The following is a 24,015-nucleotide window of genomic DNA, read 5'->3' on the forward strand; positions in this document are numbered from 1 at the left end:
CCCTCACCTGCCTCTCTGCCTACTTGTGATCTCTGTCAAATAGATAAATAAATCTTTAAAAAAAAAAAAAAAAGAATCTGATGTTTTTCACCTCCCTGCTCTTTTCGTCCTAAAGGAAATTGATAGATCCTTCTTTTAAAAGAGCCTGAGTGTATGAAAACTAAATTCTTTTAAAAAAGATTTTATTTATTTGAGAGCGAGAGACAGAGAAAGGAGGGGCAGAGGGAGGAGCAGACTCCCCGATAAGCAGGAAGCCCTGAAAAATAGATTCAAAAGAGAATGTCTGAGAGGTTTTGATGAATGCTCTAGGAAATCATATGTCAGCTTAACTATCTAATTCTATAAAAATGATGGGGCGCCTGGGTTACTCAGTTGTTAAGTGTCTGCCTTCAGCTCAGCTCATGATCCTGGGGTCCTGGGGTCCCGCCTCATATTGGGCTCCCTGCTTGGTGGAAGGCTGCTTCTCCCTCTCCCACTCCCCCTCTGCTTGTGTTCTGTCTCTCACTGTGTCTCTATCAAATAAATAAATAAAATCTTTTTTTAAAAAATGGCTTTTGGACCTTGCATAAAAAATAGGAATAATGGCAAAATAGTGAATGCTTATTAGTTAACAAAGTCATTTGAACTCTGTCCTTTTTGTAGCTTGTATACAGCTCTACGGAAAGACTCTGGGACAAAATTGGTGGATGGAACTGGCCATAGACCTCACTACAGCCTTCGGACTCTTTGCAGAGCTTTGCGATTTGCAGCTTCCAATCCGTGTAGCAACATCCAGCGCTCACTCTATGAGGTCTTTCTAAAATCTGTTCTTGAAGGGGAGCTTGGTGGATGGGCTCACTATTGGATGGGATGAAGTGGTGATGCAAATGCCAGGTTTGCCTTTGTGTTCCATTTAGTCAGCTCAGCCTAGAACATACCAGAGTGACCCTGCCCTTTTTCTACCATCATAACACATTTAAAAGTTGTTCTGGGAGCCAGCACCACCCAAGAGGTTCAATTTTGTTCCCGAAATAAGTTGAACTGTTATTGCAGAAGGGTAATTAGTTTTATGCGTATTTGGTTTTTTCCTAGGGATTTTGTTTGGGTTTCTTAACACAGCTTGACAGAGCATCACACCCAATAGTTCAGAAGCTCATCTGTCAACACGTTGTCTCTGGCAATGTAAAAAGTCTGCTGAAGCAGGTATGTTGTTTGATTTCTTGATTTCTTAACATAAGTGAAAGGCTGAATTATCAAATTTTTTTTTTTAACAAAACTTGTTTCTAATTATAAAAGTAATCCATTTGTTCCAAAACATTAGGTGGTGTCTTGGATGGTGAAAATTCCCAATAATCTTACCCCGACTCTTTAGAGATTTAAACCTTATGCCCTTCCACCTACATTATATATGTATTTTGTTATATATTCAAATTATGACAGTGTGTGTATAGATTTATCAAAGCAAATTCTTTCTTATTTATTTTAATTCCAGTATATTTAATATACATTGTTACATTAGTTTCACATATGCAACAATATAGTGATTCAACAAATTTGTATGTTACTAGTTGCTGAAGTTTAGTGTACTCTTAATCCCCATCGCTTGTTTGACAGTCTCCTCACCCACCTTCCCTCTGGTAACCATCGGTTTATTCTCTATTGTGAAAAGTCTATTTTTTTGGTTTGTCTTTTTTTTTTTTCTTTGTTCATTTTTGTTTCTTAAATTCCACATATGTGTGAAATCATATGGTATTTGTCTTTTCCTGACTGACTTATTTCACTTAGCAAGGGCAAATTCTAATACATATATCTAATATAAATAACTTAAAAGGAACTGTCTTGTAATACTGTTCTGTAGCTTCCTTTCTTAGGCTCACTATATCCTATATTTTTGTACTGTACCAGAGATCACTGTGACATTGTTTCTAATGGTTACATAGTATTTTGTCGCTTACACCGTAGTTTGTGTACACACTTCCCATTCTGATTGATGGTTGGGCATTTTTTTTCTTACTAAACACAGCCATCATTTCAGTTTGACAGAGGAAATTCTAGAATAACACGGGAGTGAAAGATGCTGAGAAAGTGGTTTACCAACTAACAGGCTTGTTTATATGTTAATTCCTTAACTCTTTTTTTTTTTTTCCTTAACTCTTAAGGAAGAAAGTACCTTATTAGGGACTTAGGATTACTTTGGATTCACCTCTCTGAAAGAGTGTCATAGTTATCATGGGACTGTTGGTTATTTCTCTGACATTTTTGTCTTTCAGCCTATTCCAGAACCAAAAGGAGGCCGGCTTATCCAGGTCGAAGGATACTGGATTTCAGTGGGAGACAAGGAGCCTACAATAGATGAGACCTATGTTCTTACATCTTCTGTTAAGCTAAACCTAAGAGACATAGTCCGAGTGGTTTCTGCAGGGTATATGGACCTTTTCTCTTACTTCTCTGAAGCTTCACCAGCATAAGCATTGATGGCATTCTAGTCTTACTTCTTTAATTTTTAAAGAAATTAAAGAAGTAATTTTATTACTTCTTTACAATTTTATTATTGTTCGTTGGCTGAGTGAATAATACCTTCTTGAGCCAGCACTTTTCTCCTGGCACAAAGCATTGTTTCTAGTTGCACCTTTTGGTGGAAGCAACACAGATACAGATTATTTGTTTTCCAGTATTTTGCTGATGAATACTCATCATCCGTTATTTAAGTAATAGCTAGTCCCATTTATTGTTTTCTCACAAGTACTATAAGAAAGGTTGAGATTGCTTTCCTCAGTATTTTCTGAGGAACCCCTTTTACACAGAAACTTCCCAGGGCTTTAGAAACATTCCATTAGTGGTATATAGGCATATAAACATATTTTGTTACGGTGATAAGTGATACGTTCTTTTTAACACTACTTGAATTCTGGTTCCTTTTTTCCTTAAATTGCTTTATTGGCTGATCTTTTCAAGAACCTATCCAGTGTTGATTCAGGGAGAGACATCAGTTGGTAAAACAAGCCTTATCCGGTGGCTGGCTGCAGCTTCTGGTAATCATTGTGTGCGTATTAACAATCACGAACACACGGATATTCAGGAGTACATTGGTTGTTACACATCTGACTCTTCAGGGAAGCTTGTGTTTAAAGAAGGTAGGATTATTATTTCATTCCATGAGTCTTGCTGTTCATTCTTTTTTTTTTTTTTTTAAGATTTTATTTATTTATTTGACAGAGAGATCACAAGTAGGCAGAGAGATAGGCCCAGAGAGAGGGGGAAGCAGGCTCCCCCCTGAGCAGGGAGCCGATGTGGGACTCGATTCCAGGACCCTAGGATCATGACCTGAGCTGAGGGTAGAGGCTTTAACCCACTGAGCCACCCCGGCGCCCCAGGTGTTCATTCTTTTAAACTCATTTCCCCAGGTAAACGTCATCCTTTCCAATTGAGGCACACGAACCTTTGCCATAATAGCTGGTTTGTCTTTCTCCTTGATCTCCCTGGTTAAGGGAAGATGGTTAGTGATCCAGCATTGTTTGGTCCCCGCTGATCTTGTCAGCTGTACAGAGGACTATGACCAAGTTTTGTAGAGGGTAATTGAACTGCTACTTCATTTTCTAGACACTCAGAAAAATGTGGTGAGCACTGAACAGAGGGAAGCTAAGAATAGATATGAGAATGTGGTGATTTAAATGAAATTAGACTGCAGGGGGAAAAATAATTTGGAAATGTGATATTTGTCAGCCTTGGCTTTCCTTCTGTGTGAAATGATTACTTTCGTTGAAAATTGTCCTTTTTTGATCTTTGACATCACAAATTATTTGGGGGGCATGACTAGCTGCAGGGAGTAATTTGTTTTGAAATGCAATGGTTTAGATTTGGTTGAGTTGCATATAACATTTTTTAAAACTTTGAACTAATTTAGGCACTAATCCTTAGTGTTATTTTTTCTAAGGTGTTCTAATTGATGCTATGAGAAAGGGCTACTGGATTATTTTAGATGAATTAAATTTGGCCCCTACTGATGTGTTAGAAGCACTGAACAGATTACTGGATGATAACCGTGAATTGCTCATCACAGAAACACAAGAAGTTGTTAAAGCTCACCCTCGGTTTATGCTTTTTGCTACCCAGAATCCACCAGGCCTTTATGGAGGCAGAAAGGTGTGTAGCGTTTGCCCCTTACTCCCATTTATTGCCCTGTAAAGTAATAATTTTTTCTTGGTAAGACTGAGATGTTTTTACTTCTTTTGAAGCGTTTTTCTTTTTATGGTGAATAGCAGAGCCTCCATTTTGGAAACTGTGTGAGAGGCTCTTTTTATCGTGGTTTTTTTTTTCCTGTGTTTCCTAGGTGCTTTCTAGAGCCTTCAGGAATCGGTTTGTGGAATTGCATTTTGATGAATTGCCTAGTTCTGAGTTGGAAACAATCTTGCATAAGCGCTGTAGTTTGCCACCCTCCTACTGTAGCAAGTTGGTTAAAGTCATGCTGGACCTTCAGGTATTTCATCTCTCTCACTTAGTTCCAGATGGAACATACTGATTAGATTTTGTGATCAAAGTTTAAAATTTGATTGCCTTCTCAGTTAGATAGAGCGGTCCATCCATTTTTTTTTTTTTTAATATCTTCAGAGTAAAGATATCAAAATGCACTTCATTAATACATTTTTTGGTTTTATAAATGAACAATTTGATATCATGTTATAGTTTTTCTCATAGTCATATATGGTAACAGTCCTGGACTTGTGGATAATTTTGGAACATTTTGTTCAGATTTGAATTTGGCTTTCACAAACTGCAAATTTCGTTTTTTAAATGGATCTAGTCCTTGAAGGGACACAACTGAAGATACCTTTTTATGTCTCTCCCTTGTCAATTCTGTGAAGCTACAGTTTGTTTTTTTGAGTATTTCATTTTATGGTATTAAAAGTGTCCTTTATCAGAATTAATGTACTTTTAGTTTCTAGAAAGCTAATAATAATTAGCAGTCTTAGTGCTATGTTCCTACATTATGGGATTGATGTTTCTGCCTGTTTGCCATCATTTGTATTCATAAATTTTACATATATGGTATAGGAAATGGAATTCCTTTTTTTTCTTGGTGTTGTGTTTTGGAATTTATATTACATTTGGAATTTATATTACATTATAAAACACATGAGTTTGAATATTTATCTTCAAAGGATTATAGTCCATTTACTTTTTTTGAAAATTAATCTTAGTGGAATGAATCATTTTTATAGGAGCATAAATTTGTTAAAAATCTTATATAGGTTGTATAGTGTGTTTGCCATTGCACTTTTTCATTTGTTTTGATATTTTAATAGTCCTATCGCAGAAGTTCTTCAGTGTTTGCCGGAAAACAGGGCTTCATCACCCTTCGTGATCTGTTTCGATGGGCTGAAAGATACAGATTGGCTGAACAGACCGAGAAAGAATATGACTGGCTGCAGCATTTAGCCAATGACGGTATGCTTTCAGTTGGATGCTCTCACACCGTGAAGTTATGTCAAACATCCAGTCTTCTTATTAAAATAAATATTTCCCGAATTGTGGTCAATATATACATTTTACTGGGTATTTCAAAAATAGTCTTTCTCCCTCAAGTACCAGATGCTTTAGAAAATAGTTCTTTCCTGCAGGCGTCTGTGCTAGTATGTTTGGGTTTTTATAGTTTTCTTTTTGCTTCAGGTGGCTCCATGTAGGAATCAGACAGGGGCACAATGCCTGTGTAAGAGTTTTGGCCAGGGGTTGATGATGTCTCTGTGGACTGTTTATCTGCAATTCACCAATCAGAGATAGTCATGCTTGTGCCTTATACAGACAACTGTCAGGTTGAGCCACCTGAGTATCTCAGTTGGTAAGCATCTGTTTCTGGCTCAGGTCATGATCCCAGGATCCTGGGTTCAAGCCCCATGTCTTTTCTTTCTTCCTCTACCTCTCCCCCTAGTGCTCGCTCCCGCGCGGGGACTGTCTCTCTCTGTGTCAAATAGATTAAAAAAATCTTAAAAAAAATAGTAAAAGAAAACTGACAGGTTGGTCAGGTACTATCATAGTTCTGAGGAAAGGCAGTTATGTCATCTGAGACTCATGATTGCTCATTATGTTACTCCATAGGAAAGAACGCATTTCAGAGTCTTCTGATTTGAAAGGTACTAATGACTCATTAATGGAGTGGTTAATAAGGAGAGTAAATAAAACTAACCCATGAGAGTATATATTTTTTTTTTACTGGTAAAGAGTAGATAGATAGAGTAACAGGTGTTTTTTTTTTTTTTTTTTTATAAAACAAAAAACAGTCTTGGGCGCCTGGGTTGCTCAGTGGGTTAAGCCGCTGCCTTCGGCTCAGGTCACGATCTCAGCGTCCTGGGATCGAGTCCCATATCGGGCTCTCTGCTCATCAGGGAGCCTGCTTCCCTCTCTCTCTCTCTGCCTGCCTCTCTCTCCATCTACTTGTGATCTCTCTCTGTCAAATAAATAAATAAAATCTTTTAAAAAAAAAAAACAACAAAAAAACCCCACAAAAAACAGTCTTTAATTAGGGTATAACATAGTAAAGTGAATATAGTGCTCTATTTTTTTTTTTTTAAAGATTTTATTTATTTATTTGACAGAGAGAGATCACAGTAGACAGAGACGCAGGCAGAGAGGCAGGCAGAGAGAGAGAGAGGGAAGCAGGCTCCCTGCTAAGCAGAGAGCCCGACGTGGGACTCGATCCAGGACCCTGAGATCATGACCTGAGCCGAAGGCAGCGGCTTAACCCACTGAGCCACCTAGGCGCCCCATAGTGCTCTATTTTTTCATGTGTAAGCTAGATATCTTTTATTTTTTTTCTTAACATATGTGTATACCATGTGAATCATTACGTAGGCCAAAAAGTATAGAATATTTTCCAGTACCTCAAAAGATTCTTTCTTGGTTTCTGCCAGTCTTAACCTCCCGTGGAGGTAACCACTGCTCTGACCTCTGTGAACACTGATTTTTGCCTTTGCTTGAGCTTCAGCTAGTCCTATGTACTCCTTGGGTTTGACTTTTTTTCATCCAGTCTAATGTGAGGTTCAGCTGTGTTGTTATGTTTAATTATTATTGTGTTGTAACCCATTGTATGGAGATACCATAAATGTTTAATCTCTCTCTTGTTGGTGGACATTTGGGTTATTTCCACTTTCTAGCTCTTATGAAAAGAACTGCTCTGAACATTCCTACATATGTCTTTTGGTGCACATGTGTTCATTTGTGTTTGGGTAAGAACATGGAGGTCATGTTGCTGGGTGCAGGGCAGACATATGGTTAGTTGCAGTAGGTTCTCCCAATTTTCTGAAGTAGTTCTTTAGATACTTTCTCCATAGCACCTAATAAGAGTTTCTGTTGCGGGGTGCCTGGGTGGCTCAGTGGGTTAAAGCCTTTGCCTTCGGCTCAGGTCATGATCCCAGGGTCCTGGGATCGAGCCCCGCATCAGGCTCTCTGCTCAGTGGAGAGCCTGCTTCCTCCTCTCTCTCTGCCTGCCTCTCTGCCTACTTGTGATCTGTTTGTCAAATAAATAAATCTTTTAAAAAAAAAAAGTTGCTGTTGCTCCATGTTCTCAATATCCCTTGGTATTATAACTTAACACTTATTGATTCCTTTTTTTTTTTTTTTAAGGATTTATGCTTCTCGCAGGCCGAGTCAGGAAGCAGGAGGAGATTGATGTGATTCAAGAAGTCCTTGAAAAACATTTCAAGAAAAAATTGTGTCCTCAGTCCCTCTTCTCCAAGGAAAATGTCCTAAAATTACTGAGTGAGTAGGTCAAAATACCCAGAGGAAATGAATTGAGCTGTACTCCTGTTAGAAGCTAAATCTTTATTCTGTGTTTTATAGGTAAATTGTCTACTCAGGTATCCATGTTGGAGTCTACATTCAGTCACATTGTGTGGACTGAGAGTATGCGGAGACTGGCGATCCTGGTGGGAAGGGCACTAGAATTTGGTGAACCAGTGCTGCTGGTTGGAGACACTGGGTAAAGTCCTGTGCTTCTGTGACAGTAACTTGTGATGGTTCAGTTCAGTTCCATAGGAGTACTTGAGTTATCTGTGAAGGATTAGCAGGGATGCAATCTTTTTTTTCTTTTATCTCCCCGTCCCCCACTACCTTTTTGTAAGGCTCATGTAATAGACCTATTACTGTTTGCTTTCTTCTTCCTTCAGACCTTTGTGATATAGAAGAGAATGATTTCTTGCATTATTATCACTGGAGTGTTTTTTTTTTTTCTTTGTAATTCTTTTAAATAGTGCCATTCATTCTTTTTTTTTTCTTTTCTTTTTAAAGATTTTATTTATTTATTTGACAGAGATCACAAGTGGGCAGAGAGAAGGAGGGGAAAGCAGTCTTCCTGCTGAGCAGAGAGCCTGATTCGGGGCTCAATCCCAGGACTCTGGGATCATGACCTGAGCTGAAGGCAGAGACTTTAACCCACTGAGCGATCCAGGCACCCCTAATAGTGCCATTCATTCTATAAATCTGTAGAGAACAACAGCTGAGCTCCAGTCTCTTAAAAGTCTGTAAGGATTAGGTTTCTTTCCCATCCCTTGGTGGTGATGGTTGGTAGAAATAGAAAAGGATGGAATTCAGGCAGCGTGTGCTTTTTTGGTTAAGAAACACTCTTGGTTGGGGCGCCTGGGTGGCTCAGTGGGTTACAGCCTCTGCCTTCGGCTCAGGTCATGATCCCAGGGTCCTGGGATTGAGCCCTGCATCGGGCTCTCTGCTCAGCGGGGAGCCTGCTTCCTCCTCTCTCTCTGCCCGCCTCTCTGCTGACTTGTGCTGTCTGTCAAATAAATAAATAAAATATTTAAAAAAAGAAAAAAAAAAGAAACACTCTAGGTTGCTGGTGTTTGGGGGAAGGGTGCCCTGAGCTCAGAAAGTTGATGTCCTGTGTTGGCCGGCAGTCTCTGTTCCTGCAGTGAGCCTCTCACCAGAGCTCCCCTCTTATGCTGATTGGAGTGGCTAGCATGTATATTTGGAATTTATGGTCCTTATTAATCTGGTATGTATCCCTTTAACAGGTGTGGGAAAACAACAATCTGTCAGGTGTTTGCAGGATTGGCAAATCAGAAACTATACTCTGTCAACTGCCACTTACACATGGAGACTTCGGACTTTCTGGGAGGGCTGCGGCCGGTGAGACAGAAGCCAAAGGACAAGGTTTGTTCAGTAGCAAATAATGATGTATTCCTTCATTTGAAGAATTGCAGTTGGCTTTGTGTAGGTGTCAGCTGTGGAATTTATTCATGGTGAAGTTTTGATCCCAGATTTGATATATATCTTTAGATTTTCACTTGTCTACAGAGACTTTCCTGAGCATCCTGTTGTACAGGCTTTATTCCTTCTTCTTAGACCCTTACTTTCTGCGGAATGACCACTTACTCTACTACATGTGTAATGTCTTGCGAAGCCACCTGTTCTTTAATTTCACACCTTCTTTTCCGAATTGTAGGAAGAAGTTGATACATCAAAACTTTTTGAGTGGCATGATGGTCCTCTAGTTCTGGCCATGAAAGAAGATGGCTTTTTTCTCCTGGATGAGATCTCACTGGCTGATGACTCTGTCCTGGAAAGACTCAATAGGTATATGTGTAAGAGGTTTGCCCTTTGTGTGATGTTTCCATTGGTCTGGTTATTTTTTAATTAATTAAACAATTAAAAAAAATTTTTTTTTAAAGATTTTATTTATTTATTTGACAGAAGTAGGCAGAGAGGCAGGCAGAGAGAGAGAGAGAGAGGAGGAAGCAGGCTCCCCGCTGAGCAGAGAGCCTGATGTGGGGTTCGATCCCAGGACCCTGGGATCATGACCCGAGCCAAAGGCAGAGGCTTTAACCCACTGAGCCACCCAGGCGCCCCAACAATTAAAAAATTTTTTAATTAAAAGATTAAAAATTCCCATGTAGTTAACATGTAGGTAACATATAGCATGATGCTAGTTTCAGATGTATAATACAGTGATGCTACAGTTCTGTACATTACAGAGTGCTCTTCGTGATATGGCTGCTCTTAATCCCATTCACCTATTTCACCCATCCCCCCTACCTATCTCCCCTCTGGTAACCATCAAGTTTTTTCCCTATGGTTAAGAATCTATACCTTGGTGGTTCTATTTTTTTTGTTTTGTTTTGTTTCCTAAATTCCACATATAAGGGAAATCATGTGGTATTTTTCTTTGATTTATTTTACTTAGCATTGTACCCTCTAGCTCATTCATATTGTTGCAAATGACAAGATTTCATTCCTTTTTATGGTTAAATAATATTCCACAGAATATGGAATACTGGTCTGGTTTTTATAGCTATTCTTTTGCACAGAAATGTTCTTCATAGCTGCATGGTAAATGTTTGAAAATGATAATGAGTTACTGTTTTTTGTGTTTATTTTGTTTTAGCACTCAGAGTAGTTTAACAGGACTAGTTTTTCCTGTCAGTAATCAGAAAGATGGGACTGTAGAATGGCCATGCTAAAGCAAATGAACAGAAGTTAAAACTCTTTTTTGGGGCAATTTATGTGACCATTACCTAAATTCTTCAAAGAACTAGAATCAGAATTCTAGATGTTATATGGCTGTATGACCTCAAAATCTCGGACTAATACAAATTTTGATGTATACCTATTTTTTTTTTTTTTTTTTTTTTTTTTTTAAAGATTCTATTTATTTATTTGACAGATAGGGAGAGAGGGATCACAAGCAGGGGGAGTGGGAGAGGGAGAAGTAGGTTCTGGGTGGCTCAATCCCAGGACCCTGGGACCATGAACTCAGCCAAAGGCAGAAGCTTAACAAATGAGCCACCCAGGCACCCCTGTTTTTCTTTTTTGAAGTTTAATTTACATACCATAAGTTTATCCATTCTAAATGCATAATTCAACAAGTTTTGGTAAATTTACTGAGTTTTGCACCATAATCTAGTTTTACCTTTCCACTATACCAGTAGGAACCTTTCTGCCACTCTACAGTGTATTTCTGATGCCATCTCCTGCTCCAGGTCACTACTAAATTACTTTCTGTTTAAAAAAAAAAATTGTCTTTTTATCACATTGCATATAAATGGTTTCTCTGCATTTGCAATGTGCATTGTTTTGAGGGTCATCCATGTGGTAGCCTGTTAGTAGTTTGTTCCTTTTTATTCCTAAGAGTTTTCCATTGTATAGATATACCATATTTTTTATCCATTTACCTCTTGATGTTATTTGGGTTATTTCTACCAAGTTTGGTGTTTTTAATTTAATTTTTATTTTTTTAAAAGTTTTTATTTATTTGAGAGGCAGTGAGAGAGAGCATGAGAGGGGAGAAGGTCAGAGGGAGAAGCAGACTCCCCATGGAGCTGGGAGCCGATGTGGGACTCCATTCAGGGACTCTGGGATCATGACCTGAGCCAAAGGCAGTTGCTTAACCAACTGAGCCACTCAGGTGCCTGGTATTTGGGTTATTTCTACTTTTGTGAATAATGCTACCATGAATATTCGTATATAAGACACTCGTTTGTAAAGCAAGTGCCATAATGGGGCATAAATGGCTAAAGGGATTTTTTTTTTCTTTTGATCAGAAATATTGTTCCCTTACACAGGAATTGGGATAATGAGTTATTTTAAAATTTGTGCTAGGAAAGTGTTAAGTAAAAGCTTAGCAGAGGAGATAACTTTCTTCCTTTTTAAAAGAACTTGAAGACCACAAAATACAAAGGATACATAAGTCTTTTCTAATCATATATTCTCCAATTTTTTGTCTTTTAGTGTCCTTGAAATGGAAAAGTGCCTGGTATTAGCTGAAAAAGGCAGTGTAGAGGACAAGGATAATGAGGTAGAGCTGTTGACTGCTGGGAAAAAATTCCGTATCTTAGCAACCATGAACCCTGGGGGCGACTTTGGGAAAAAAGAGGTAAAATTGTGTTCCTGAAGCATAATTTTTTTCCAGTTTTGACCTAAGCTCACTAGCAGCTAGAAATATAATATGTAAAAATGCATTTGGAACTTTATATTGGGTAAAAACTAAAAACTAGAAAGATATTTTAGAATTATTACAAAGTTGAGAGATTCTGACATTATTTCCTTATGTTAATATCTCACTGTGTGTGCCTGAAATTTCATTGTTTCATTGTTTGCCCAGCTCTTCATGTATGTTACCATAACAAATTCTCACAAGAACTCTTTGTGAAAGTTATTTTCCTACTTACATGGGTGAGAAAGTTGAAACTGAAATTTAATCCTAAACTCTGTTTCTGGAGTCTCTTAAACATGACTATGGCTTTGACTGTTTTAAAGTGACAAAAATGTTGCAGCCAGGAGCCTCTTCTGGTTTTGCAGGTGGGCCATCTCTGTTCTTTCCAGGGGTTATGTGGGTTACCCTCAGACTATTAGTAAAGGAAAAGGTGGAGAGCAGCCTTCTGTTCAGAGGGTGGTTTTGGGATCCAACCAGGATCCAATACCCTGAACACCATGGCTTTCAGGCTTGCGAAGCTTCTCAGTAGAGAAGTCTATGTTGTGTGTGGGATCCTGGCCTGTTAGGAAAATGGTGATGTGGTGATAGGTCAAGGATGATGAGAAGAAACAGAGGTTGTGAATGAAAGTAATTCAAATTCTTGGTAACTTGGTGGATCCCTGAAATGCGACATGGTGCATGGTGTTTTGGGCTTGATTTTCCTCTGTAGCATAAAAAGAAAGATTATAACTATACTTCTTGAAATGTTTTGAAAAGAAGAAATAAATACATCATAGCTTCTAACATAATGTGAAAACTGATTCTTTGGCAAGTGAGAATAACATAGAAAGATCTAATTTCAAGGTTGTGTATGTTAAGGTTAGCTTAAGTTGTTAAGATAGTTTAAGTTTTTCTTAGAAAAAGATTGCCAACTTTTATAAAACTAAGGGAAGGTTCTTTTTTGTTTTTGCCTGCCTAGCAGGCAGAGTGAAGTAGGATGCCAAAGACGAGTGGCACTGTTTATCTAGGATGGCAGCAAGGATCCCTCACACATTTGCTGGGTCTTAACTGAGCTGCTCCTGAGTATAGGCATTACTGCTAGTCCTGCTGCCATAGGCCAAGGAAAGCAATAATAAGCTAATAGTTACGTGCATGTTTGGCATTGTATATGCTTGTTAATAGGGGTTTATTGACCTGGGGTAGAATAAAAAGGATAAGAGGAATCCATTTGCAGGGCAAAGGCCATAAAGACTGGAAGGACTAACAGTTCTTTTTTATATAAGAGGTAAAATATATGCCTCCTTAATAATTTCACTGTCCCCTTTTGAGCCATATAAAAGATGTTTTCCTTTCTACTTCAGACAGTTCTCCCCTGTGGGACAATAGCTTTTACTTTCTTTAAAGCACTGGTTATATAACCGAAGGTAAAGGAAAGGCCTTTGCTTAGGGGAAGTATTCAGTTTGGGGGGTTACCCACTGGGGCCGGATTTCAACTTATACCACCTATTCTATGAGACCTTGAAGTTCTGCACTCTGCCTATAAAGAAAGTGATAGGAATACTGTCTGGGAGGCGGTGGTGGAGATTAATGAGATGGCCTGTGGAAGGAGCCAGGATAAAGTAGGTATTCAGTTAAATTGTAGTAAAGGTAATAAAAGAAGCATCTAGTGTTTGTTAGATTCACCAGCTAATACTCTTTCAAGGGATTTGTTTTCTAGTTTTCCTCCTAGGTATTACATTCAAATGGAAATTTTTTTTCTTGTAGCTGTCTCCTGCCTTAAGAAACCGGTTTACGGAAATATGGTGCCCACAAAGCACAAATCATGAAGATTTAATTCAGATTATCAGCCATAATCTTCGTCCAGGATTATCTCTTGGCAGAGTAGATCATAAAGGTAAGAGCTTTCATGTGGTAAATGTAATACCCAAACTTCTGAAGCTAATCGAAAATAGAAATCATGTCTTAGAAAATAGGAATAGGTCTAAGATTTCATTTAATCAAAATCAGAAATAATACTGAAATACTTTAAAAATCTATATTAAAGTTTTTTTTTTTTTTTTTAAAGATTTTATTTATTTATTTGACAGAGAGAAATCACAAGTAGATGGAGAGGCAGGCAGAGAGAGAGAGAGAGGGAAGCAGGCTCCCTGCTGAGCAGAGAGCCCGATGCGGGACTCGATCCCAGGACCCTGAGATCATGACCTGAGCCGAAGGCAGCGGCTTAACCCACTGAGCCACCCAGGCGCCCCTTAAAGTTTTTTTTTTTTAAGATTTTATTTATTTATTTGACAGATAGAGATCACAAGTAGGTAGAGAGGCAGGCAGAGAGGAGGAAGGAGGCTCCCCGCTGAGCAGAGAGCCCAATGAAGGGCTCGATCCCAGAACCCCGGGATCATGACCTGAGCCGAAGGCAGAGGCTTTAACCCACTGAGCCACCCAGGTGCCCCTATATTAAAGTTTTATTTATTAATTAAAAAAATTTATCTTTGAGAGAATGCAAGTGCAGTGGGGGTAGGGTCAGAGGGAGATAGGGAGAGAAAATCCTGAAGCAGACTCCCTACTGAGTGCAGAGCCTGACAAAGGGCTTGATCTCATGACCCTGGGATCATGACCCCACCCAAAATCAAGAGTCCCATACTCAACAGACTGAGTCACACAGGCTTCTCTGTCATCAATTAATTCATTATTAACTTTATTTAAAAATATTCTGGGTGGCTATCCCCTCCCCCCCCGCTTGCTCTCTATGAAAAGAATTTTTAATTTTTTAATTTTTTTTTTATTTTTTAAAGATTTATTTATTTATTTGACACAGAGAGATCACAAGTAGGCAGAGAGGCAGGCAGAGAGAGAGAGGAGGAAGCAGGCTCCCCGCTGAGCAGAGAGCCCGATGCGGGACTCGATCCCAGGACCCTGAGATCATGACCTGAGCCGAAGGCAAAGGCTTTAACCCACTGAGTCACCCAGGCACCCCGCAACAGAAACTCTTATTAGGTGCTATGGAGAAAGTATCTAAAGTATCTAAAGTATCTAAAGAACTACTTCAGAAAATTGGGAGAACCCCGCTTAACCCACTGAGCCACCCAGGCGCCCTGAAAAGAATTTTTTAAATGTTCTTTTCATTATAAGCGTTTTCAAACTTAAGGAAATAGAAGAATAGTATTAAGAAACTTCTGTATACCTAAAACCTAAATTTAGCAATTTTTAAGGTATCTAGTAAGGGTCAAAACATTGTATGGTTCTTTTATTGAGCTAGATTGCTTTGATGTATACATGCATCTTTTTTTTTTTTTTTGGTTGAGGTATAATCAACATCATATTAGTTTCAGATGTATAACATGATTCAGTATTTGTATCTATTGTGAAATGATCACAGTAAGTCTAGTTAACATTCATCGTGCTGGGTGTTATATGTATGTACATATATATATATTTTAAAGATTTTATTCATTTATTTGACAGAGATCACAAGTAGGCAGAGAGGCAGACGGTGCGGGGGGGCGGGAAGTAGGCTCCCTGCTGAGCAGAGAGCCTAATGCGGGGCTCGACCCTGGGATCGAGCAGCCTGAGCCGAGGGCAGAGCCGAGGGCAGAGGATTTAACCCACTGAGCCACCCAGGCGCCCCATGATGTGTATATATTTATCTTACACGTTGAAGAGCTAAATTTAGAACCCAGCTTTGGTTTCAAGCTCTGAATCATTTTCTCTCTCTCTTTTTAAATCTCTCTTTCTTAAAGAACATATAAAAGGATATTTGCTTCTTTCAGTTCCAAACTCACCTGAAGGACTTACAGAAATAAAGTTTGCTGGGCTTCCTACCTAGAGTTTCAGATTCAGTCAGTCTGGGATGGGGCTTGGGAATTTATCTTTCTAATAAGTTCTTGGGTGATGCCAGTAAGGTTGATCCAAGGCCCACACTCAGAACTTCTTACTTACTTGGTTGTGTGCTGTTTGCAGTGCTGCACGTGGTATGAGTATTCCAGGTAAAGGAGAAGAGGGCAGGTCACTAAGAACGCATGGTTTGTCTTTTGGCTCTGCATTGGGACTGAATTCCCCTGGGACGTAGCCTCTGTATCTCCTTTTGGCTGCATACTTTTAGAAGTTGTTTGGATTGTAAAAGAATGGTAGAGATTGCAGCTGCCATTACATTGCCACGTTGGCTCCATCAGCAGTGGTCTTCAGGCTTAATGGTTTCTCTGCAGGGCAGTTGGCACTGCGGCCCCTAGGACTTAACTCTGAGCCTCCCTGTTTGTCCTTAGGGAGCTTGTTTACTGTAAGCTTTGTAAAGCTTACATGGCAGCAACCTCTTTGGGGAAGCAATAGATAGTGAGGGAGAAGTGGCTTAATTTTTATCATCTGGAAATGGATCAGGTTGGCAGAGCATAAAAATGTTCTTAAAAATAGGAAACTAGATAAAGCTTTTATTTCCGAATTTTCTTTATAAAGATACGTAAGATTTAATGAATCTAATATTTCAACTAATTATGAATTCTAAATTGAATTCTGATCCTATTCAGAATACTTAAGGTATAATCACTGTATTGTCTTAATCAAAATATAAACACCTTTGAGTTCTACCTTACTCTAAGAATTTTTGTTCACAAACCTCTATAGTAGTTTTATCTATATATCTATAGTATGAACAAAAAGAAAGGATTCCAGGAAATTGATGTTTTTTGTTTTTTGTTTTTGTTTTAGGTAATGACCTCTGAAGGACATGTAGGCTTTTTTTTTTAAGATTTTTTTAAAAAAAGATTTTATTAATTTATTTGACAGAGAGAGAGATCACAAGTAGGCAGAGAGGCAGGCAGAGAGGGGAAGCAGGCTCCCTGCCGAGCAGAGAGCCTGATGTGGGACTGGCATCCCTGTAATTTACTTTTTAATAAATACTATTCATTTGGGGCACCTGGGTGGCTCAGTCCGTTAAGCAGCTGCCTTCAGCTCAGGTCATGATCCCAGGGTCCTGGGATCTAGTTCCCGCATCGGGCTCCTTGCTCTGCGGGAAGCCTGCTTCTCCCTCTCCCACTTCCCCTGCTTGTGTTCGCTCTCTCACTGTCTCTCTCTAAGAAATAAAAATCTTGGGGCACCTGGGGGGCCCAGTGGGTTAAAGCCTGTGCCTTCGGCTCAGGTCATGATCCCAGCGTCCTGGGATCGAGCCCTGCATCAGGCTCTCTGCTCAGCGGGGAGCCTGCCTCCTTTCCTCTCTCTGCCTGCCTCTCTGCCTACTTGTGATCTCTGTCTGTCAAATAAATAAATAGAATCATAAAAAAAAAAAAAAGAAAGAAAAATCTTAAGAATAAGTAAATAAATAAATACAAACAATTTTATCTTTATTTATTTATTTTTAAGTATTCTCTATACCCTACATGGAGCTCAAACTCAAAACTCTGAGATCGAGAGTCACATGCTCTACCAACTGAGCCAGCCAGGCACCTCAGTCATTTTACGTATTAGTATTTATTATTACATTTATAACATGGATTCCTGTTTTCTGTTACCTTTTAATATTTGTTATAAACAATGTATGAACCCATCCACTTTACCTCATTATTTTCTAATAATCAAGATTTAATTATCCTCTAACAGTAGAAAAGTTGTCATTTAAGTCCTTGTTTTACTTCAAAATTATTCCACCCTGAAATGTCCATCCAAGTACTCATGTTTAATGTTTAGTTGCTGAAACAGCATTTAATTGCTTTCCTCATTGTTACTGGATTTTCCCCCTTGAGTTACCATTTTAAGTTCTTTCTAAAGATTTGTGGGTTTTTTCATAATTAGTTTATTTCTTCTGACTAGATAGTTTCTTCTAAGTAATTTGCAGTAGAGCCTTGAAGGCTCTTGCTGAATGGTCCACTTTATATTATAGCAGTGCTGATTTCTCCCTGTCATATTTAAAAAACAATGTTCTTTCATACTCATACTTCTTAGATAAGTGTTTATTGTTGATTTTAGGAGTTATATAAAGTGTTTTATTAAACTTAAATTGACATTAATCTCTATTACTTAAGAAGTATTTTGTTTCCAAATATTTTACAATATGAAATTGTGATAGTTAGACTGGTCCTTTAACTTAAATCATGAAACAAAATTTATGAATCCTCTGATTTGTTGAATTCTGATGGATGGATGCATTGATTTAATAAAACAAAAAACCTGAACTAAGTGCCACTGAAACGGCACCTGGATGTCTCAGTCGGTTAAGCATCTGCGTTCAGCTCAGATCATGATCCTAGTGACCTGGTCATGATCCCAGTGTCCTGGGATCAAGTTCTATGTTGGGCTTCCTGCTCCATGGGGAGTCTGCTTCTCCCTCTCCTTCTGCCCCTCTCCCTGCTCATGCTCTCTCCCTCTCTCCTTTTTTTGCTCTCTTCCTCTCTCAAATAAAGAAAGAAAGAAAATCTTTTTAAAAATGCCACTGAAAATATGGCATCCTTATTCCTGTGAATCAGTTTAAAAAATGATAAAATTTATATATTTTCTAAAATCATTGTGTCTTGACTTCACAATTCTATCTGAAGATGAAACAAATGAATATTCTTTTGAGCAGTTTTCAGGATTGCTTCTTAGGCTGTAATTCTCAAAGTGGTTTTTCTTTTTTGGTAAGTGTGGAATGCTATTCATGAATCTCTTGGGAATGTAATAAAAGCAATGGAACCCTCTCTTTAGAAAAAGCGGTAATGGACTTTCACAAAAATTTGCATATAATCTTATGGAGCACAGAACTCTCTTAGGGCATCTCTGGGTCCCATGTTACAAAACCCTCTTGGGAGTGTTCAATACAGCTACTTCTAAGCAACTGCCTTTGTGTCCTTATGTCTTAGGGGCTGACATAGCGGAGGTGATGTTGGATTTCATTGATTGGCTTACCCACCAGGAATTTGGCCGAAGATGTGTGGTCAGTATCAGAGATATCCTGTCCTGGGTTAACTTCATGAACACAATGGGGGAGGAAGCTGCTTTGAAAAGGCCAGAGACCATCTCCACTGTGACATCATTTGTCCATGCTGCATGCCTGGTGTACATAGATGGAATAGGTTCAGGTATGTTGTCTGTTAGCTGGTGTGGGGACAAGGGGGTTAGGGTAGAGGGGAGTATGAAATGGAGCAAACCCAGACCTCCAACCTCTGACCCAGATACTTTAAAAAAATCACTTACTGGGGCGCCTGGGTGGCTCAGTGGGTTAAAGCCTCTGCCTTCGGCTCAGGTCATGATCCCAGAGTCCTGGGATCGAGCCCCACATCGGGCTCTCTGCTCAGCAGGGAGCCTGCTTCCTCCTCTCTCTGCCTGCCTCTCTGCCTACTTGTGATCTCTATCTGTCAAGTAAATAAATAAACAAAATCTTAAAAAAAAATCACTTACTGTAACATTTCTGAGACCAAGAATGGATTTTATTTTCTTTCTACTCTTTTTGAGAGATGACTGTTATAAAAGATAGGCTGCAACTTCTCATTGCTTATAGGCTAGGGACTTGGTAAACATGAAGTGGTTATTACGAGTAAAAAGAAGACTGTTGGAAATGCCCTTGCTCCTGAAGGAGTGGATAATTCTTTTTTTTTTAATTATTGTTATTAACATACAGTGTATTATTTGCTCCAGGGGTAGACTCACAGGTCTGTGAATTGTCATTTCACAGCACTCTCCATAGCACATACCGTCCCCAGTGTCCACAACCCAACCCTTGGACTGGATAATTGTTACCATGAATGGTCATTTATAGTTATTGCCTGAATCCTTTAGTTTGTTTGTTTTTTAAGTTACTGTAAGCTCATAATATTCAGTATTTAAGTTCTGTTTTTTTTTTTTAGCAGTGAAGATTAGAGATATAAACCAATATAATCAGCAGTACCACATTAATTCATCCTACGTCCAGGCTGATTCATCCTGGAGTGCGTGGGTGCTTTACTGAATTAGCTGCTGCCAATCTGTCAATTGTGGGGATCCAGACTTTTGCCTTCGGACTATCTACAGTAGCGATTGCATTTTGGGTTAACTTCAGCAAGAACCTCATTTCCCCTGGAAACCACCCAAGCGCTCCTGATGAGCAGTTGGGAAGCTTGGTGTCATGTCGTGCTGTTGTTTGATGTACCGATTCTCTGTCTTTTAGGGGCAACTTCCTCAGGGTTTGGTACGGCTCTCTTGGCTCGCAAAGAATGTCTGAAATTCCTACTCAAGAAACTTTGCAAGATAGTGCGACTTACTGAGTGTCAAAAAAACGAATTGAAGATTTATGACCGACTCAAGGCCAAAGAATTTACTGGAATAGATAACCTTTGGGGAATTCATCCATTTTTTATACCAAGGGGTAAGAATGATTTTTAAATAAATGAAGATTCTACTCTTGTAGATCATAGGTACTTGACTTTTACTGTGACTTTTAATGTATCCTATGCATGATTATTTTTAAACTATCTGAATTAGAATTTGACTTGGTATAACCAACTATAATTTCATAAATAATTAAAAACAGATAACCGACATAAAAATAGGGGAAAGTACAGTCTTTAATCTGTGAATAAATTGTCTTTAAAAAATGCATTTATTTTTAATTTGGTGCTCAGAACAAGAGCTTTCCTATAGTGGTAATTCAACCCATAATGTATCAACTATAGATCCTCATCACTGCTTACCAAAATAGTTTTGTGAGCCCTTGTGGGCAGGAATTGTGTCCCTATCTTCCTGTTCCTGACACCTGAGATGTTTCCTAACAGCCAAAGGCATTCAGAAAATGTCTGATGAATGAGTGAATGATTAAATGGAAAACTCACGTGGGTTTCAGTTGGAATCCTTGCTCTCTTTCTTACTAGATTGCTCTTACCAAATATTTAAATGAGGTAGATTAGAGATCTTAGAAGGCACTAGTAATTTTTCAGATTATTGCTTCTGGAGCAGGGTCGTCTTTTTCTTTTCCTTTCCTCCCACCCTACATTAATAATTGTCGAATGCCTGAAACGCTTAGAGGAACAGTGGCAGTGACTGAGGGTTCAGTGGTGAACAAAACCAGCCTAGATTCCTGGCCAAACGGAGTATCACCCTTTTCCCTCTCTCTCTTCAGTAGTACTCTTCATCCCCGATGGTACATTCAATGATCTAATTTCCCTAAGTCATCATCATAATATTCAGGACTCTCGTGTAGGAGCTATATGTTAGTGACCTGGGACAGAGGTGATCCTTGCTTCTGCTTCCACAGCTGAGGTAATTGATGTTAATCCTAGCCCTCCAAACTGGTATACGAAAAGTTTCTTCCAGGAGACGCAGTGACACAAATGTTAAGCCCTATAAAACTATTATTAGTCTGCAGTTCAGCTAGATTATGGGTTAAAGATGCATCCTGAATTTTCTTGGAGGCCTAAAAACCTTGGATGAAATTACTTCTGTGGAAACACACACTGTGGCCTACACACTGAACTTACACTTGACTCTTAAACAGATAGGGCACGTGGGTGGCTTAGTGGGTTAAGTCTCTTCCTTTGGCTCAGGCCATGATCTCAGGGTTCTGGAATCGAGTTCCGCATCGGGCTTTCTGCTCAGCAGTGAGCCTGCTTCCCCCCGCCCGCCCACCTGTCTCTCTGCCTTCTTGTGCTCTCTCTCTCTCTGTCAAATAAATAAATAAAATCTTAAAAAGAATATACTTACTTGTAAAGGTAAATTGTTCAAGTACATGTAGTAATTCCAGGTGTAGGTTGTAAAAGGAGGAACATGTGCTTGCAGTTAGACCTATGTAAGTGAGTATATACTTAGGTATAAGCGCTGGAGAGACCTGAGTAGTAGGCACAGTTGAATAACGTATGCTGCTGGCTATTCCTTCAAAGGATTTTATAACCTGAAAGTGGGGAAATGTTGAAACAGGGCTGAGCATTTTCACTATATAGATGGTGCTTCGCTCACTGAAAGTCTGTTTGTTAGATTCTTAAAATCTTGGCATTGACATGTAAGTGTGATTTGGTTGACATCCAGCTAATATGTGGCTTTTCTTTTCTCTGCTTAAGGACCTGTCCTTCACAGGAATAATGTTGCCGACTATGCACTCAGTGCAGGCACCACAGCTATGAATGCCCAGAGGCTCTTAAGAGCTACGAAACTGAACAAACCCATTCTTCTGGAGGGCTCCCCTGGTGTGGGCAAGACAAGTTTGGTGGGAGCATTAGCAAAGGCTTCAGGCAACATCCTTGTTCGAATCAACTTGTCAGAGCAGACGGTAAGCTTAGTCATCCTGCAGCTGATGAGGATGAGTATAGGGAGTAATGTTTGTATCTGTTTATAGAGTTTCTTAATCAGAAATAATTAGGACATTTTCAGAATCCCAAACATTTCATGGTGATAAAGACTACAGCAACATGACCTTCCAAACTAAGTCTCCTTTTAGATTTATTTATAACTGATGTCTGTAATATTATTCTCTCGATGCTTTAATTTCATTGTCTTTTGAGAGATAATTGCCCAATTCAGTATTTATTATAACAGAGCCTTCTTTATTTTTGTCCTTTCTAAAAATGTAATAGAAATAAGATCTCCTTTAAATACTCTCACAGGACAAGAGGTGACAAATAAGACTCTCCAGTAGTGGGGTCTGGGAGCAGGGCCTGGGCATTGCTACTGGTCTTTGTTTTATTTTTATTTGTTTTGTTTTGTGTAAAGCTCACTAATTAATTTCCAAGTATAGCGACAGTTAAGAACTGATCTAGAGCTCCAGCTCCAATCAACTGATAACTTGCAGTGTTGTGGTGAGAAGGTCCTTGGAGGCATGTCTGGGCTCCTGGTAAAGAGCGCTAGGATTGATTAGTTCTGTCTTGGAATAAAAAGGAAAAGCGGCATAAGGCCCAAGAATTTATCATGTTAGATTTAGGGTCTTGGGATCTAGTTAATTCTTTTATGAAATATTGACTTTTCCTCCTTTCTGCCTCCTCTCAAAGGACATCACAGACCTGTTTGGAGCAGATCTACCTGTTGAAGGAGGCAAGGGAGGAGAGTTTGCCTGGCGAGATGGTCCGTTGCTGGCAGCTCTGAAGGCAGGCCATTGGGTTGTGTTGGATGAGGTGAGAGAACTATCCGTCATGCCAAGCATAGGGTCACAATGGGAAAAGCAGTCATACTTTTATATTGCTAGGGCATACCTTACTTTTCATATAATTAGGTCATGCTGTTTTGCTAGTACAGACAAATTTCTAACGAAGAAAAGTCCTCCACGGTTCCTTTGAAGAATAAGAAAAGTCACTTGTCAGAAAGCATATCTAGAAACCCTTGTATATACAAGCCACTAACACCTGCTGTTATAAGCCAGCTTCCAGAGAAAAACTGTCCTCTTCACTGGTTTATTCTTTGGTGTCTGGCTGGCTTTGTATTTTGTATTTATTTCATGGGTTTTTTACAGTGTCAACCACATGTTTTATAAGAGCAACAGAGAGACTGCAGGAAGTTATCTTAAGAGACATTAAAAAAAAATGGTGAGAAAATGGTCAGTGTTACATGTGCCTTATGGGTAAGTTATTGACTGGAAGAACAGAGCCGCTCATGATACCTGGGATAAATGCTGAAACTTAGTGACCAGCAGGCAGCTGGAGATATGGAAAGGTGATGTACAGAAATAAAAAATTTAAAGCTATGGGCAATGGTGTCTAGTCATATGCCTTATTAATCCAGGAAAAGGCTGGGAAGTAGTGGTGAAGTTTAAATGATTGGTGTGACCAGAATGTTGTGGATAGAACTTTTAAGACTGGCCCCAGCGGCTCTCCAAGATTCAGATGTCTTTGGGTCTGAAGTTGGAGGCCAGGCTATGGGGTTACTTTTCAGCTGAGCTTCTTCCTACTTCTCATAGTAGGAGAGTGGTGAGTCCCATCTCCCTGATTTTTGGAAAAAGATGCCTGTTAGTATTATATTCTTTAGCCAGGGGGAAAAATGCTCAGTTTTAAAGCTTAAGGCCTCAGACCATAGTCCTGTTGGGTGGAAATGCATCCAGGTGACCCAAGACATTCTTTTTTTTTTTTTTTTTAATTATTTATTTGACAGACAGAGATCACAAGTAGGCAGAGAGGCAGGCAGAGAGAGAGAGGAGGAAGCAGGCTCACTGCTGAGCAGAGAGCCCGATGCGGGGCTCAATCCCAGGACCCTGGGATCATGACCTGAGCCGAAGG

At 39.3% G+C, this 24,015-nt stretch overlaps 1 protein-coding gene across 2 annotated transcripts in view; it reads left to right on the top strand.

The window, feature by feature from the left end:
• The window catches only part of MDN1 (midasin AAA ATPase 1), a 167,726-nt gene that overhangs the window by 62,921 nt on the left and 80,790 nt on the right, over positions 1-24,015 (top strand). For both annotated transcript variants that reach the window (XM_045075838.1, XM_045075839.1), the window contains exons 21-37: positions 643-790; positions 1,072-1,182; positions 2,250-2,401; positions 2,935-3,113; positions 3,914-4,122; positions 4,310-4,456; positions 5,283-5,424; positions 7,597-7,731; positions 7,813-7,951; positions 8,994-9,132; positions 9,425-9,555; positions 11,707-11,851; positions 13,655-13,784; positions 18,709-18,927; positions 19,992-20,189; positions 21,874-22,082; positions 22,798-22,920. In XM_045075838.1, coding sequence (XP_044931773.1) covers positions 643-790; positions 1,072-1,182; positions 2,250-2,401; positions 2,935-3,113; positions 3,914-4,122; positions 4,310-4,456; positions 5,283-5,424; positions 7,597-7,731; positions 7,813-7,951; positions 8,994-9,132; positions 9,425-9,555; positions 11,707-11,851; positions 13,655-13,784; positions 18,709-18,927; positions 19,992-20,189; positions 21,874-22,082; positions 22,798-22,920 — 2,656 coding nt within the window. The remainder of the gene's footprint in view (positions 1-642; positions 791-1,071; positions 1,183-2,249; positions 2,402-2,934; positions 3,114-3,913; positions 4,123-4,309; positions 4,457-5,282; positions 5,425-7,596; positions 7,732-7,812; positions 7,952-8,993; positions 9,133-9,424; positions 9,556-11,706; positions 11,852-13,654; positions 13,785-18,708; positions 18,928-19,991; positions 20,190-21,873; positions 22,083-22,797; positions 22,921-24,015) is intronic.

Source organism: Mustela putorius, unplaced genomic scaffold, assembly GCF_011764305.1.
Source record: "Mustela putorius furo isolate JIRA1106 unplaced genomic scaffold, ASM1176430v1.1 tig00000166_pilon_pilon_pilon, whole genome shotgun sequence".
Lineage (NCBI taxonomy): Eukaryota > Metazoa > Chordata > Mammalia > Carnivora > Mustelidae > Mustela > Mustela putorius.